This window comes from Chionomys nivalis, chromosome 3, assembly GCF_950005125.1.
Source record: "Chionomys nivalis chromosome 3, mChiNiv1.1, whole genome shotgun sequence".
NCBI lineage: Eukaryota > Metazoa > Chordata > Mammalia > Rodentia > Cricetidae > Chionomys > Chionomys nivalis.
The window spans coordinates 112065172-112081135 of record NC_080088.1 but is presented as its reverse complement, the minus strand read 5'-3'; the positions used below and the strand labels follow the sequence as shown (position 1 = coordinate 112081135).

Sequence of the window (15964 nt, the reverse complement as noted above, 5' to 3'; positions counted from 1 at the left end):
GTTCCAGACTTAGAATGGATAATCCCAGCACTCAAGAAGATCTCTGTGAGTTTCAGTCAGGTCAGCCTGGGCTACATAATGAGAGCCCGTGTCAAAAAAAAAAAAAAAATGGTGGCAGTCCCTGGATCCCCTTACCTGGGCCTTGTGTGGCCCTAGAGCCGAGTTCCTATAGATGAAGTAAAAATGGAAAGTCAACTTCAAGAGACTCGCTAGGATCAAGCATGGTGACTGCCTAGTTTGAGAGACAAGGCCTTATCTGAGAGAGAAGGAACCCACAGCCCCATCCCCAGGGTCAAATCCAGCCGTGTAATCGATGAAGTCCCTATGGGCCCCTTACAGGAAGCTGGAGTTCAAAGGGTGGGTCCTGGAGGATCAGAGCCCCCAAACTCTGACTCTCCATACCTCACCTGTGGTCCTGTGAGCATCCCTCAGAGACACCATTCTTCCAGGAGCACTGAACTTGGGGCCCCAGATTTTGAGTTCCATCCTGCTCTGTCCCCCACCCCACATAAGGTTGGCTTCCAGCCCTCGGAGTGCCTTAGCACCGCACATGCAAAGGCCCTGGGGCTCAGGAAGAAAACATTTATTATCTCTGGGTGTGGAACACAGCCACCTGCAGCTCAGCCTACCACCTTCTTCTTGGGCCTCAGTTCATCCCCCTTCTCCGACAGGGTGTCCTGTGGGTCCTTGCCACGGTCCTTGTGAAGGTAGTTCTCCAAGACCAGCTGCCGGAGGCTGCTGTAGTCCAGGGGCTGCTCCACTGCACCCAGACAGAGCTCTGTGAGGAGCTGGGAGTTGACACCCAGATCACTTCCTTCCCAGGGACAGTGTCACTCCATGCCGAGCTGGGCATGGTGTGGAAAGCCCTGGAGAGCTCCAAGCGGAGATGTGCCCTCAGGGAGTTCCCAAGCAAAACAGCTTGTTTCATAGCAACGACAAAACTGCACGGCACAGCCCGCGTTTGATGGCCAAGCTGTCTTACCCAGAGTGACATTTGCTTTAGTGGCTGCATAACGCTCCATTGTTTGTTAAATTCTGACTTAAGAGTGAACGGTGCATGTGTGTATGTGTGCATAGATGTGTGTATGTGTATGCTTGAGAATGTGTGTATGTGTGTGCAAATGTGTGTGCATGTGTTTGAGAATGTATGTGTGTATGAGTGTATGAGAATAAGTGTGTGTTTATGTTTGTATGTTTGAATGAGTATGTACATGAGAGAGTGTGTGTGTATGTGTGTGTGCGCGCGCGCGCTGTTTCCTTTGCTTGTTTCTGGTTTGGGGCTACAGTGACTATGTTCTGACTTCTGCTCTGACCCCTCAGTTTTCCGTAAGGATATATGCCCATCTGTGTTTTCAAACCACAGTGTGATGATTGCTCACACAATGGGATGTTACTCAAGGAAGTAACGAGGGAAACTGAAACTTGGCCCACAGACCCTGAAGGGACTCAGGCTCCTTAAGAGACTCTATCCAGTGGCCCGCCTAGGTGGCTGTGAGAAAGAACTCACCCTCTTCAAGTTTGTCGCTGAAGGAGTCTGCCCCAAACACAGGGGGCACAACCTTTGTGGGCTCTGGGGGCTTGAGGAGGGCAGAGCCGCCCCAGAAGGGGTTGACGAAGGGCTGTGGTACATCCACGTCGGGCCCCTCTGCATCCTGCAGGCGCCGAAACGACTCCAGGAGCAGCAGGTCGTTGGTCTTCTTCTCGATGATAGCTGGAAGACAACAGGGTCATGGTCACGGCTGGAGTGACAGCTTCTCGGAAAGCATGGTCTGAAAAGGGTTCCCTCAGTGTTGACAATGGGAAGGCCAAAATTCAGCTTTCCACTGTAAACTAAAAGTCAAGGCAGCCTGACTCCAGGCCTTTGTTTATGCCTTTTCTTCTGTCGGGGACACCGATGTGGGTGTTGGGGTTCAAACCCAAGCCCTCTGCAAGAACAGTACAGGCTCTTAGCCGCTGAGCATCTATCTCTCCAGCCCCTGTGGGTTAAATTTTAAGAATAGAGGGGGCACCATTCATGCCAAGCTGCCGTGACCTGAGTTTTCATGTCTGCTCTCTACCCTGAACGTGAAGCCAAACCTGGAAATGCAAAGGTGGTCAGCCAGCACACGCTACACACCGGGCACCACCCTCAGCGCTTCATTTCCTGCTTCCGATCAGGATTTTTGTTTTTTTCTTGTCTTATTGCCTTGGCAAGGATTACTATATGGCACTAAACAAGCTCAATGGAGCCCCATGCTTGCCTTCTTCCTCATCTTAGAGAAAAAAGCATGAGGCTCAAATATGAAGTGTGTACGTATGCGTGTGGAGCGGCATTTCATCTGTATGTTAATAAATAAAATTTACCTGAAGATCAGAGAGTGAAACAGCCCCACTGGCCGGCCTTACAGACCAGGCAGTGGTGACGCACACCTTTAATCCCAGTAGCCACACTAGTTTGACACAGAAACAGGGCAGTTCAGGCCTTTAATCCCAGCCGAAGAGAGGAATGTAAAACTGGAGGAGACGGCTCGGCTCTCAGTCCGTCTCAGTCTGAGATTCCTGAAGTCAAGAAAAGAGCCAGTGGCTGGCTGCTTTGCTTTTTTGGTCTTCAGGTTGAACCCCAATTTCTGTCTCTGAGTTTTTATTAATTGTGCTTTATTTGGGGCCCAACTTTTGGGGCACAAATTTCCAAAAAAAAAAAAAAAAAAAAAAAAAAAGCCATTTGCCTGAGGGCCTTTTTTTTTTTTTTTTTTTCTTCACCAGCCCAGGCCAGAGCTGGGATTGGAATTCCTCTAGGAGCTGGACCCAAACCTAGCCACCTGGGTTTGAGAGAAGCGCTAGCTCTCCTAGCTCCCATCAGTTCAGCGGATGCCCCAGTTCAGCTTCCTCTCCTGCCCTGCCCGCCCATCCTTGCTGCCACCCCATGGGGCACCACTCTGCGTGTCCCTGACAGCTGCTGTGGTTCCTGTGGTTCCTGCAGTCCCGTCGCTTGCCCCCAGCCCCACGTGCGTGTGTGTAACTCCCACATGGTTACCGCAGATTCCCCTGACTCCAGCGACCCATTTGCAACTGCCACATGGCTGCCCTGACCACCGTCTCTTTAACAAAATTCAGTTCAGTTTGGTTTTGAGTTCTGCTTAGAAAATCCACTGGTTTTTCTGGCCCACGTCATTATTACACCCTTAAAGTCTCAACCAGGATTTTAACAGAGGTAAGTCATCTGCTAACTATAATATTTTTTTTTGTAAATTGGAAACCACCCTTAAGATAATTGCAGATAATACCCACATCCAAGAATGTAATAACCTTTTTGTTTCTATCATGGATGGAATTCTAGGAGAGGTGTATGACCTACCTGGTATGTATACATTCTTAGCCGTAGCCGGTGTCAGTTTGATAATTCATATTATATCTTTTTTAAAATTTTTTTACAGCTTGATTCTTGTTTTGTTTTGTTTCAAGACAAGGTTTCTCTGTAGCTTTGGTGCCTATCCTGGAACTAGCTCTTGTAGACCAGGATGGCCTTGAACTCACAGAGATCCGCCTGCCTCTGCCTCTCAAGTGCTGGGATTAAAGGCGTGTGCCACCACTGCCCAACTCATATCTTTAAAGAAATAACAGCGTGAAGAAAGGGAAACTTTTAGAAATGATATGGTCTTTACAGACTAGTACTGAGAAGTTGGCTGAAAGGATTCACACCATTGGAAATAATAACCATAATTTGACGGGCAAAATGCACTCCATGTCAATGGATTATGAAACCTTACGAAATAGTACAGAGAGATAGATTATCTGTAAAGATTCATACTGTTGAAATTGATAATCGAAACCTATTAAAAAGTTATGACAAAAAAAAAAGTTATGACAAGCTAATAGCTAGAACAACCCTCCCGGAAGGCAACCTACATGCCGTCCAAATAATCTCTAAGGATGAGAAGACATCATTAATGGAAAAATTTAAAAACTTGGAATCACATGTGCAGAATGAAAAACAAAAATTAATTGATTTGATGAAATCATCAGAAATATTCACAGGTTATTGGGCAGTGGTGGCATATGCGTTTAATCCCAGCACTCAGTAGGCAGAGGCAGGTGGATCTCTGGAGTTAGAAGCTGGCCTGGTCTGAAAGAGCTAATTCCAGGACAGGCTTCAAAGCTACAGATATGCTCTGTCTCGAGACAAAAAAAAAGGAGGGGGGAGAAAAAGAAGAAGGAGAAAGAGGAGGAGGAGGAGGAGGAGGAGGAGGAGGAGGAGGAGGAGGAGGAAGAAGAAGAAGAAGAAGAAGAAGAAGAAGAAGAAGAAGAAGAAGAAGAAGAAGAAGAAGAAGAAGAAGAAGAAGAAGAAGAAGAAGGAAAGAAAAATATTCACAGGTCAAGAGATTCAGACTTTACAAAAGACAGTGATAAAAATATATGAATCATTTGAGGAACTTGTCAGAACTAATAATCAAGGAGAGGAGGTACAGGCAAAAGACAATGGTGAAGATTTAGCATTGCCAGTACCTGTCAGAGTCAGGGATGATTTACCGAGAGCTTTAGCTACTTATCCTGTACTTGAAAAGCCAGCAAATGCTCAATACCCAAAAGGATATAAAGAATGTAAGTGGTATGAAAGACCTAAAAAATATTAATAAAGCAGTAGTATCTTATGCATGCATTCACTATATATGAAGGAGTTGGTAAAGGCATGGGCTTCAAGAAATAAGCTTATTCCACATGATTGGCTTCAACTAATGTCAGCTGTATTAGACCATGGTTCACAGCTTCAGTGGAAGAGTTTTTGAAGAGAGAAAGCTATGGCCCTTGAACATCAATGTAGAGTCAGAGGAATTGAGGCCTCCCAAGACCAAATTCTTGGTGAGGGCCGTTATGCTGATCCAGAGGGTCAAGCTATATACAATAAACACATCTTGTTCCTATGCCGTACAGCAGCCTTAAATGCTTGGGAGAAGATTCAACAACCAGGAAAAAGAATTAAATCATATACTAAAATTATACAAGGCCCAAGAGAACACTTTAGTGACTTTTTCCAAAGACAAACTAAAGCTGTACAAATAGGGATAGCAAGTCCAGAAGCTGGACAAGTACTCATTGAATCTCTGGCTTTTGAAAATACTAACTTAATGCAAAAAGATACTTGGGCCCATAAAGGTCAGATCAGCACCAATGGATGAATAGATCCTACACACAGCCAATAACACTGAGGCTTGGGAAGGAGAAGCAGTTGTTAAAAAAAAAAAAATTCAGAGTTTCAATCTCATATCAGGAGCCACCTGGTGCAGGACAGAAGGAAGAAAAAATCTAGGGCCCAAGGTTATCAAAGCTCTGCTTTCAAAAATTTTATTTCTCCGCATACCTATTTTCGTCTCTATGGTACCTTTCTTTAAATATGTTTATTGAAATTCAAACCTTCCACTTTGATATAAATAATGTTTAAGTTTTCCACAGTGAACAATAAATTTTCCTACAGTAATGTCTGAAGTCTCCAGGAAGAAGATGGGGCCCCACAACAACGATTCCACCTGCTTCATATGATGCCATTCAGCTGATAGCATCCCCTAAAGATTGGCTTTGGACTATCAACTTCTCAGAACAATTTCAAGATGGCTAGATGAGATGACCCAGCCTCACAGACCCTCCAGTCAGGACTTGAGACAAGCCCTACACTTTCCCGTGATGCCTAGGCCGAGTGATTAAAGCTACCTCTTCCAGGACTTGACACTTAACCCAAATTTTTCTTTCAAGATTCCCCTAAAAATACCATCACCCCCAGACAGTAGAAAGTAAATTTAAGAATACAGCACCCACATTCCCAAGAGGTGAGGTCACTTTCCCAAGAAGTGGGGTGGGTGGTTTTTGGTTGTTCAATGGATTTTATGGATATTATAGATAGGATAGAATAAAAGGGTAGAATATTGAATCTACTCTGAAAAGAAAAAGGAAGGATATAGATATGATGAGACAGAAAGGTAGATTATTGTCGGGTGATGGTGGCTTACACCTTTAATCCCAGCACTCAGGAGGCAGAGCACTGACTAGGGCCAGGCTGTGGTGGCACATGCCTTTTAATCCCAGCACTCACACACACAAAAAAAGGTAGATTATTGAATCTACTTTTTAAAAAACAACTGCTAGTTTTAAATGTGTTACATTGGATTGGACTTTTTTTTTTTTTTTGGTTTTTTGAGACAGGGTTTCTCTGTAGCTTTGGTGCCAGTCCTGGAACTAGCTCTTGTAGACCAGGCTGGCCTCGAACTCCCAGAGATCCACCTGCCTCTGCCTCCCGAGTGCTGGGATTAAAGGCATGTGCCACCACCGCCCGGCTGGATTGGACTTTTGTATATTGTATCCAAATTTTATATATTGATACAAATTTGAGATTAATTTTGTTAAAAACAGACTATATGCATGTTCCTAATTCAAGGTATTGTACCTATATGTTCATTTAACAATGTAATATAAATTTCTAGTCCTTGGAAGTTATTATTACCAACTACTTAAGATAATAAGAAATGCAAGTTAGTAATTAATCACCTAGTATAATTGAACTTGTATGATTTCAAGGTCAAACAGATATATTTTAAATAGACATGTCATCTTCAAACACTTTAGAGATATATAGAATATGGCACTTAAGATGTTTTAATAACATAGGTTCTTTTTTCTTTTTTATGACAATGAGACATGTCTGCTCCTGGAAGCACCAGTCTACTTCAAAGAGTATGATGGGCACCAAAGAAATTCTACATGTAACTTGCTTTCTTTGTGGCAAAAGTAAGCCACTGGGCAGAAAGTACCCTTGTCTCGACTGCTGACAGTGTGCTCTACTGATTGGACAAGCAGGACACAAAAGAAAATGACTGACAAACATTGTCAAGACAAGGAGGGACAGTCTTTGAGAATCTCCTGCTTCACAGAAAAGTCTGTAAAATTTGCTAGACCTGTAGGCTGAATAGGGATGCCCCAACGTTGCAGAGGAACTTTGGGTGACTGTCCAGGCATCCAGATGTTTCTGTCATTTCTCACATTTTTTGGAAGTCGCTTGCTTACACTTCCTACTTACTCAGTTAATATTATTTCCTTCTTGGGTCTCTGAGAGAGTTGAAGACTAAATAGTTATAGTCTCCCTTATGAGACTCAGAAAAGAAATTCACTAAAAAAAATATAAAGTATATAAGGTTGTGAGATAGCAGAAGATAGTTTTGGAAGGTAATGCAAGTTGTGGTAGAAATTATTTTAGGTACAAAATTTTGGACTTATCAAAATAGGATAGATATGGAGTATTTTCTCTGAATTTATCAAATGCTAATGGACCAGACATTGTTGATGTGTTTATTGTCTAAATATATTGTATACAGTTATTGTATTTATTGTATATAGTTTTTCTTATAGTAGTTATAGCCTTCTCTTTTATTTTAGACAAAAAGGGGAAATGTACTGACATTTCATTTTTATTTTAATTAAATAAAGCTCGCCTGAAGATCAGAGAATAAGACAGTCCTACTGGTCAGCCTCACAGACCAGGCAGTGGTCACACACACCTCTAATCCCAGTAGCCACACTAGTTTGCCATAGAAACAAGGCGGTGCATGTCTTTAATCCAGTGGTGCACACCTTTAACCCCAACCCTAAAGAGGATTATAAGACAGGAAGAGACAACTCACAGTCTCAATCTCATTCTGAGATTCCTGGAGGCAGGCTCACCATTTTCGGACTGAGGTCTAGGTAAGAGCCAGTTGCTGACTGCCTTGCTTTTCTGGTCTTCAGGTTGAACTGCAATTTCTGTCTCTGAGTCTTTATTTATCGTGCTTCATGAGTGTGTGTGAGTGTGTGTGTGTGAACGTGACTATATGTATGCTCATGCAGGTACATGCAAGTTTGTGCATCTGTGTGTGTGTGTTGTTTGCATGTGTGTGCACACATGTGTATAGTGTATCTTTTACATGAATGTGTCTGTGTGTATAGGTTTGTATGGGTACCTGTGTGTGTGCACATGCATGTGTATGTGTGTATATCCATGTGTTCAGGTGTGTGTGAGCATGTGTGTGTATAGTGTTTGTGTGTGTGTGTATGTGTGTGTGTGTATAAGAAAGTTCCCTTTTAATTTTAGTTTTTCTCTTTAAGGGCATTGAATTTCCCTAATTGCTCTCCCGTGTCCACTGCGACCATCACCAACTATCCCGTATTTAATCCTCCCAATAGCCCAATGAGGTAGCGCCTGAGTTTACCCTCATTTTAGAGGTAAAAGAATTTGAGCGCAGAGGTCAGGAACGGGGCTAAAGTCACACAGGCTAGTAAGTGAAGAGTCAGGATTTGAACCCAGGCAGGCTGCACCACGGCTGTGCTCACCGAAGTACCGCTGAAGGTTGATGTCCGTTATCTTCCCGGTCTCGCCCAGCTTCCCCAGGATCTCCGTAGCGTCGCAGTTAATCTTCCTGAACAGCTTTTCCACCGAGTTCTTGAGATATTCCAGGGTCTTACTGATCTCCTTGTATTTGTTCTCAAAAATGTCCGCATCCTCGGTGGTCTTCCTCAGTTTCTCCTGGGGACAGACAGACACCAGGCCTGGCCTGAGGCTGGGGACTCTCTGTGCAGGTGACTGGGGGACCCCAGACAGGCTTGCAAACCCCAGAGGGTATGCAATCAGAGAAATGAAGCTTCCTGTCAGCGGCAAACAAAATGAAGAAAAAACACACAGCCAAGGGTGTAGCTCGGTGGGTGGATCACTTGCGTAAACCCTGTGCACTCCTGCAGTTCTGGAGGCGGGGGCAGGAGGATCAGGAGTCCAAGGTTATCCTTGTCCACGTAGCGAGTTTGAGGCTAGCCTGGAGTACATAAGACCCTGTCTCAAAAATAAGTGATTGCTCTGAGTGCCTAACCTGGGCTCCTGGGTAGAGGGAAGATGGTGAAGAGGGTGGGGCTGGAGGGTTCTGACTTGACCCTTCAGCAGGGTGGAAACACCTGAGTGTCCATAGCTCCGAGGATTGATTCTCCTGCTGGGGTATTTGCATTTGGGAGGGGATGGCGCCCCCAAGCTCCCCTCATGAAGACAGAAAACAGTAAATACAGGGCCAGGAGGAGAAAGCCCCAGTGAAGGCACCGCTAGTCCCAATCCCAGGGAAGAGTCTAGGGTTCTAGGTGGCCCCAAGCTAAGGGTGTGGGGCTAGGCTGGAGACCACCTGCTGAGGCCAGCTTGAGCTACAACTGCGCCCAGCCCTCTTCCTTGGCCTGAGCTTTGCTGCCCCCCAGAGGCAGAGTCGAGAATGGCGCCACCTACCTGGTCGGGGAAACAGAGCAGAAATGAGCTGGCCTCAAGGAATCGGAGGGAAGATGCTCAGGGGCAGGAACTGTCAGTTTGAGCTCTGGATCCTCCTACCTCAGCCTACTGGGCATAGGGATCACAAGCACGCACTCCACACCCAGCCAGTCAGGCGGAATCCACTTATTACCCGGTGTTTGTTGTTCCTTCTCCCTACACCTCCATGAGCGAACCCATTTAGCCCGGGGGTGCCCGGACAAACGACTGAGCTTCCTGACTCAGCCAGTGAGGCCTTCTCACCACACGTCCACCTTCTTCCTGCCTGAAGCGTGTATATGATGGCTGGGGTACCTGGCTGCTCTAATACAATCGTCAGGCATGCTTGGGATTGAAATCACACACCAAGGAAGGCCTGGGTGGCAGATGCCGCCACAAGGACACCCATTCTCCCATCCTGGAAGTGCCAATTTTCAGCTTATTTAAAAAAAAATACAAAAAAAAAAAAAAAAAAAAAACTTCTAGCTTTCTCAGGCTCCCAGGGTATCATCAGGGAAGAGGGAAATCCTAGCACCGGGGAGGCAGAGACAGGATGATCTCTGTGAGTTTGAAGTCAACCTTGTCTACATAGTGAATTCCAGACCACCAGGGCCACAAAATGAGACCCTGTGCCCCCCGGTAAAACCCAAACCCCAGGATATCTCGGCTTCCTAGGGCCGGCCAAGTCACTTTCACGTTTCCCGGTCTCAAGTTTCCACACCCGAGAAATGGAAAGATTTCAAGTGGCACCTGCTCCCCAGGGGGATGAAGGGAGGTGGGGCCAGAGGAGGCATAGCCTGGTCTCTACTGACTAGTCCAGGAAGCATTCGCAAATGGAGTGTGGGCTGTGGCTCAGTGGTAGCGGGAGGAACTAGTGTGAGGGAAGCCCTGGGTTTGATTCTCAGCTCAGAGAGGAAGAGAGGGAGGAGGGAAGGAAAGGATGGAGAAGGGTGGTTTGTGGTCTTTATGACTGGTGAAAAATGGTGGAGCTGGGCCAAGGAATAAACAAAAGGAGAAACTGAGGCAGAGACGTGTCAGGATGGAATTGCAGCCCCAGGGCTTGGGTTTGACCCCTTGAAAAGGGACTCATCTTTACAATAAATAGACCTCGGGGACAGGATTCTGTAGTTGGGACAGGCCACGGACAGGTGACCACAGACAGGTTCCGGAGGCTCCCCAGCTCACCTCCATCTGTCTCAGGATACTCCGAGTGCCCTCGTGGGAGGATTGCTGCTGTGACCGCAGGTTGATGATGTCATCCTGCTCAGAGAGAAGGGGATCGGTGAGGAAAAACAGCAGCCGCCCCCCCCCCAACATCTAACCTACTCTGGTGTTGGGTAACCCATCAAGGAGCCCCCCGCCCCCTCCTCCTCCTCAGGGGTTTCTTTTTTCATCCTCTCTGAGAATCATCTAGAAATATCTAGAGAAGTAGTTCTCAACCTTCCTAATGCTGTGATACTTTACTGCAGTTTCTCATGTTCTCGTGACCCCAACCATAAAATGATTTTCATTGCTACTTCATAAATGTAATTTTGTGACTGTTAGGAACTGTAAGTATCTGTGTTTTCTATTGGTCTTAGGCAGCCTACAGGTTTAGAACCATCTAGAACAGAGTATTAAACAGAGTCCTCCACATTCCACTCCCACCACTGGGCATCTGGGGTTTCTGATGTATTACATGTAAAGAATTTAAACAGCCACGTGCGACTAGTGGCTTCTTCACTGAACCTAGCGACTTAGCCCGGGGTCCCTCAAACTCTCACAAGAATCTGAGTCGCCCACACAAGGTGGCCAGGACCACTCCAAGTTCAAGGCTTGGAGCCAGGCCAGACATCCATCCTTTCTGATCAGTCCCCAGGGCATGTGTCCAAGCCCTTTGACACAGAAGTTCCCATCCCCAGGTCTTATCTCAAGAAATAATGGAAAAATAAGTATATAAATAAAAAGAAATCATGGAAGATGCCGGCACAGGTGGCCATTCCAGTGAGGAGACAAATTTACTGAGAGGTGACAAATTGACCACTAGTCAATTCAAAGAGGACGAGGTACACTCGCAATGGCTAGATGCCGATGACCAGTCCGTCCGCGGAGCTGTGGGTGTGGCGTAGGCCCTGGACAGTGCAGTTTGGGGTGCAGTATTTCCCTAACAGACACTTGAACTCCAGGCTCTAAATTACAGTGCTCTAAAGCAAACAAAACAAAGAGCCTGGAGGCTACAGTGCTGGTCCCAACATCACAGAACAAATAGGGAAACTGAGGCTAAAAGAGGGAAAGTCCTCCTTACCAAAGCCCTCAAAGGTCCAGTGTGTTGTGGAGGCTGCCCAGTGCCCCTCACGTCCATCTACATCCACACCGCACAGGGACTAGGGCCGTGCTCCCTCCCTCAACAGGCTGGACCACAAAGACCTTCCTGCCATACCGCAGGCAGCCACCAGAGGGCAGTGGCAATGCATTCAAGGGCCACAGTGGCCTATACAAATCACACTACCTTGTGTCCGATTTGATGTCTCCAGAGAAACTAGAAATTTGGGGGTTTGTATAGAAAGCTCTGCTTTTTAAATGTGATAGTTACTGAACAAATATTTTTTAATAACTTATTTATTTTTATTTTGTATACATTCATATTTTTGCCTGCATGTCTATATGAAGGCGTTGGAACCCCCTGAAATGGGTTTACAGGTAGTTATGAGTTGCCATGTGGGTGCTGGGAATTAAACCTGTGTCCTCTGGAAGTGCAGCCACTGCTCTGAACCGCTGAGCCATCTCTCAGCCCTACTGAACAAATCTTAACAGGAGATCAAAGAGGATGGATCCGTGACCCCATCACCGGAAAGGAATGAAGCTGGATGTGTACAATAGGAAAAAAAATAACTTTAAAAAAGAAAACGGATCCTAGTGTAAGCAGAGATGCTTCCTGGTGACTCATGCCCGAAATCTCCACAATCACCAAGCAGAGGCAGGAGGATTGCTGTGAGTTCCAGGCCAGCCTAGGCTATCAAGTGAAGTCTTATCTCAAAAAATATATAAATAAAATAAAAATTAAAAAAAGACACAAAACAAAATAAGAAGGCAGCCAGGGCTCCAGAGTAACCCTCCTGGCAGGAGTGAGGACAATCCGGAGCCTGTGGCTTGCAGACTATTGAGACAGTGGACCCCAAGGAAAAGCTGAAGCCTGGCGCTCAGGGAGATTCTTCTCCTGCAGGGCTGGGGGCTGGCTCTGAGGGAAAGGCATCTGTGCAACTGTGAGGACCTGAGTTTGAAACCAAACAACCCACAGGAAATCAGCTGTGGGGATGCACCGCGGTAAGCTTGGCTCTCCCGTGACGAGATTGCCTGGGAGACAGCAGACCCCCGGGAAGCGGCAGGCCAATTAACCTCAAACAACAGGGCAAGCCAAGGGCCTGGTACCCGGTCCTCGACAAACCCCACCAGTAGGAAACTGCCCCATAAAAATGACAGGGTCTCAGAGGGAGGCATAACGAGTTCCCTAGGTGACAGCAGGGCCCGGACAGGCCTGAGGAAGGAACATCATCAGAGGGGGGAGGGCACAGGCGGAGGGAACCATCAGAGGAGGGGGGAGTGTGATACAGCCAGGTAGGGCAACGCTAGGAGGGGCTGGGGGTCATCACTGGTTCTGAACCACAAAGACAGCAGCCAGCCAGCTTCTGAGTGGACTGGTGTGTGGCATTCAGTGGTTTGGACTCTGTCCCGGGCAAGTGTTTGTGTTGTGGGGAGTGAGGAGGCCTAGGAACCACTTGAGTAAGAGCCTTTCTGGATTCAGTAAAAGCCTTCAAGCCCTGTCAGAGCAGCGCTATGCCAATATGCTCCGGGCCTGTCCGAGATAAGCGCTAACCAACCACCTCTCTTCCACCCGGAAGCCAAAGGAGTTCCATCCCCAGAAACCATGTAAAATGTCTGGTCTTCGTAGCCGGGCGGTGGTGGCGCACGCCTTTAATCCCAGCACTCGGGAGGCAGAGGCAGGCGGACCTCTGTGAGTTCGAGAACTCTCTGTGAGTTCGAGGCCAGCCTGGTCTACAAGAGCTAGTTCCAGGACAGGAACCAAAAGCTACGGAGAAACCCTGTCTCGAAAAATCCAAAAAAAATCCAAAAAAAAAAAAAAAAAAAAAAAAAAAAGTCTGGTCATCATAGCATGCACTTGTAACCCCCAGGGGGGAACGGAGAGACAGGAGGCTCCCTGGGGCTCAGTTGTTGAGCTCCAAACCCTATTCACAGGCTTTGTCTCAGAGGGCAAGGTAGAGGAGTGGGGGTGAACACCTCCGTGGTTAGGTGAATGGGCTGCTCTTGCAGAGGACGGGTTTGATCCCCAGCACCCACTGGGCAGTTCCCAGCCATCTCTAACTCCAGTTCCAGGACAGCTGACGCCCTCTTCTGACCTCTGTGGGTACTGCATGCACATGGTGCACAAACATACATACATGCAGGTGAAACATCCATACACATAAAATAAAGCAAATTCTTAGAGTACCTTCCTAGCTCATAGCCCAGAGTTGATGGCACTTGCTGCAGAGGCCATTGGGTTGGGAACATAAACTCAGGGCCCGTGGGCATTGTCTGCAGAGCAGGTGGATTTGTCTGGGGACCACCTGGGGAAGGCTCTGCAAGCCATGCACCTGGATCCTCTGTGTCCTCTTATGCATGGTCTCCATGTCATTGTTGAGCTCGGTAACATAGGTGAAGCGGGCAAAGTTCTTTTCCTCCTTGGCCAGGAAGTCCTCGGTGAGCTGGTTCAGGTCCCCGTTCTCCGTCAGCTTCAGCAGCCGCAGGTGCGCCACCTCGTAGCTCTCGAAGCTCTCGCCTTTGCTTTTCTTCCCACGCTTCTTGGACTTCACAACTGAAAGGGTGGGAGAGAAAAAGACCACAGGAGGTGTGGAAAGGGACCCAGGCTCCCTGTTCTCATCACTGTCTTGGGGAGGGGGTGAGGCAATTCTGCTCATGAACCCCATCAGAAATTCCTAAGGGGGGGCTGGAGAGATGGCTCAGTGGTTAAGAGCATTGCCTCATCTTCCAAAGATCCTGAGTTCAATTCCCAGCAACCACATGGTAGCTCACAACCATCTGTAATGAGGTCTAATGCCCTCTTCTGGCCTGCAGGCATACACACAGACAGAATATTGTATACATAATAAATAAATAAATGTTTAAAAAAAAAAAGAAATTCCTAAGGGGGCTAGGAAAGCTGGTGAAGCATTTGCTGCACAAACTCAAGGACCTAAGTTCAAACCCCAGAATGGGTACCAAGCTGAGTACGGTGATGTTTGCCCGTAGTCCCAGCCTGGGGAGGTGGGGACAGGTGGGTTCCCTGGGGCCCTGTGGCCAGCCAGCAGAACCAGTGCACTCCAGGTTCATTGGGAGACACCGACTCAAGAACCAAGGTGTGGTTGGAGAGATGGCTCAGCAGTTATGAGCACCGCCCACTCTAGAGGACCCAAGTTCAGGTGTCAGGACGTAAGTTCAATTCCCCAGAACCCATCCTGGGGCTCACAACTGCTTATGGCTCCGGTTCTAAGGGATCTGACAACCTTTTCTGTCCTCAGCCAGCACCCCCACACCTGTGGCATACAGTTACAGACATAAAAAAGATAAGGTCTTTTTTGGAGACAGGGTCTGAAGCCATTGATCAACAAAGGTGTCAGGATGTAAGTTCAGTTCCCCAGAACCCATGTTAAAAATGTGAAGTCCTAGCCGGGCGGTGGTGGCGCACGTCTTTAATCCCAGCACTCGGGAGCCAGAAGCAGGAGGATCTCTGTGAGTTCGAGGCCAGCCTGGTCTACTAGAGCAGGTTACAAGACAGGCTCTAAATTTACAGCAAAACTCTGTCTCAAAAAAAAAAAAATTTAGGGCTGGAGAATGGCTCAGTGGTTAAGAGCACTGTCTGCTCTTCCAGAGGTCCCGAGTTCAATTCCCAGCAACCACATGGTGGCTCCAAACCATCTGTAAAGAGATCTGGCGCCCTCCTCTGGCGTGTGTGTATAAATGGAGGCAGAAAGTTGTATACATAATAAATAAATCTTTAAAAAAAAATTTTTAAAAAGTGAAGGGCTGGAGAGATGGCTCGGAGGTTATGAGCACTGACTGCTCTTCCAGAGGTCCTGAGTTCAATTCCCAGCAACCACATGGTGGCTCACAACCATCTGTAATGAGGTCTAATGCCCTCTTCTGGCCTGTGGGCATACATGGAGGCTGAACACTGTGTACATAATAAATAAATAAATCTTTCCAAAAAAAAAAAGACTTATTTTTTAAAAAGAAAATTTTAAAAAGTGAAGTCCTAACTGTTCTAAAACTCACTCTGTAGACCAGGCTGGCCTCAAACTCACCGAGATCCCTCTGCCTCTGCCTCCCAAGTGCTGGGATTAAAAGTGTGCACCACCATAGCCAGGACAGAAGAAGAGTCACTTAAAAATAAAATGATATAAAGAGCCAGCTGGACAGTGGTGGCGCACGCCTTTAATCCCAGCACTCGGGAGGCAGAAACAGATGGATCTCTGTGAGTTCGAGGCCAGCTTGGTCTACAAGCACTAGTTCCAGGACAGGGTCCAAAGCTACAGGAACCCTGTCTCAAAAAAACAAAACAAAACAAAAAAAGAATCCAAGAGCCAGTCAGACATGGCAGAGTGTGCCTTTACTCCCAGCACTCAGGAGTAAAGGTGTGCCCACACCCATCCCTAC

General features: G+C 46.9%; 1 protein-coding gene across 2 annotated transcripts in view; it reads right to left on the bottom strand.

Annotated features, from left to right (window-relative positions):
• Positions 1-620: 620 nt before the first annotated feature.
• Ccdc63 (coiled-coil domain containing 63) overlaps positions 621-15964 on the bottom strand; it is a 30960-nt gene continuing 15616 nt past the window's right edge. The window contains exons 7-11 of one of the 2 annotated variants that reach the window (XM_057764587.1): positions 13906-14126; positions 10460-10534; positions 8329-8521; positions 1508-1711; positions 621-760 (exon numbers count right to left, since the gene is read on the bottom strand). In XM_057764587.1, the coding sequence (XP_057620570.1) occupies positions 621-760; positions 1508-1711; positions 8329-8521; positions 10460-10534; positions 13906-14126 (833 nt within the window). Of the gene's footprint in view, positions 789-1507; positions 1712-8328; positions 8522-10459; positions 10535-13905; positions 14127-15964 lie in introns of both variants that reach the window. The other variant, XM_057764588.1, reaches the window with a different exon arrangement.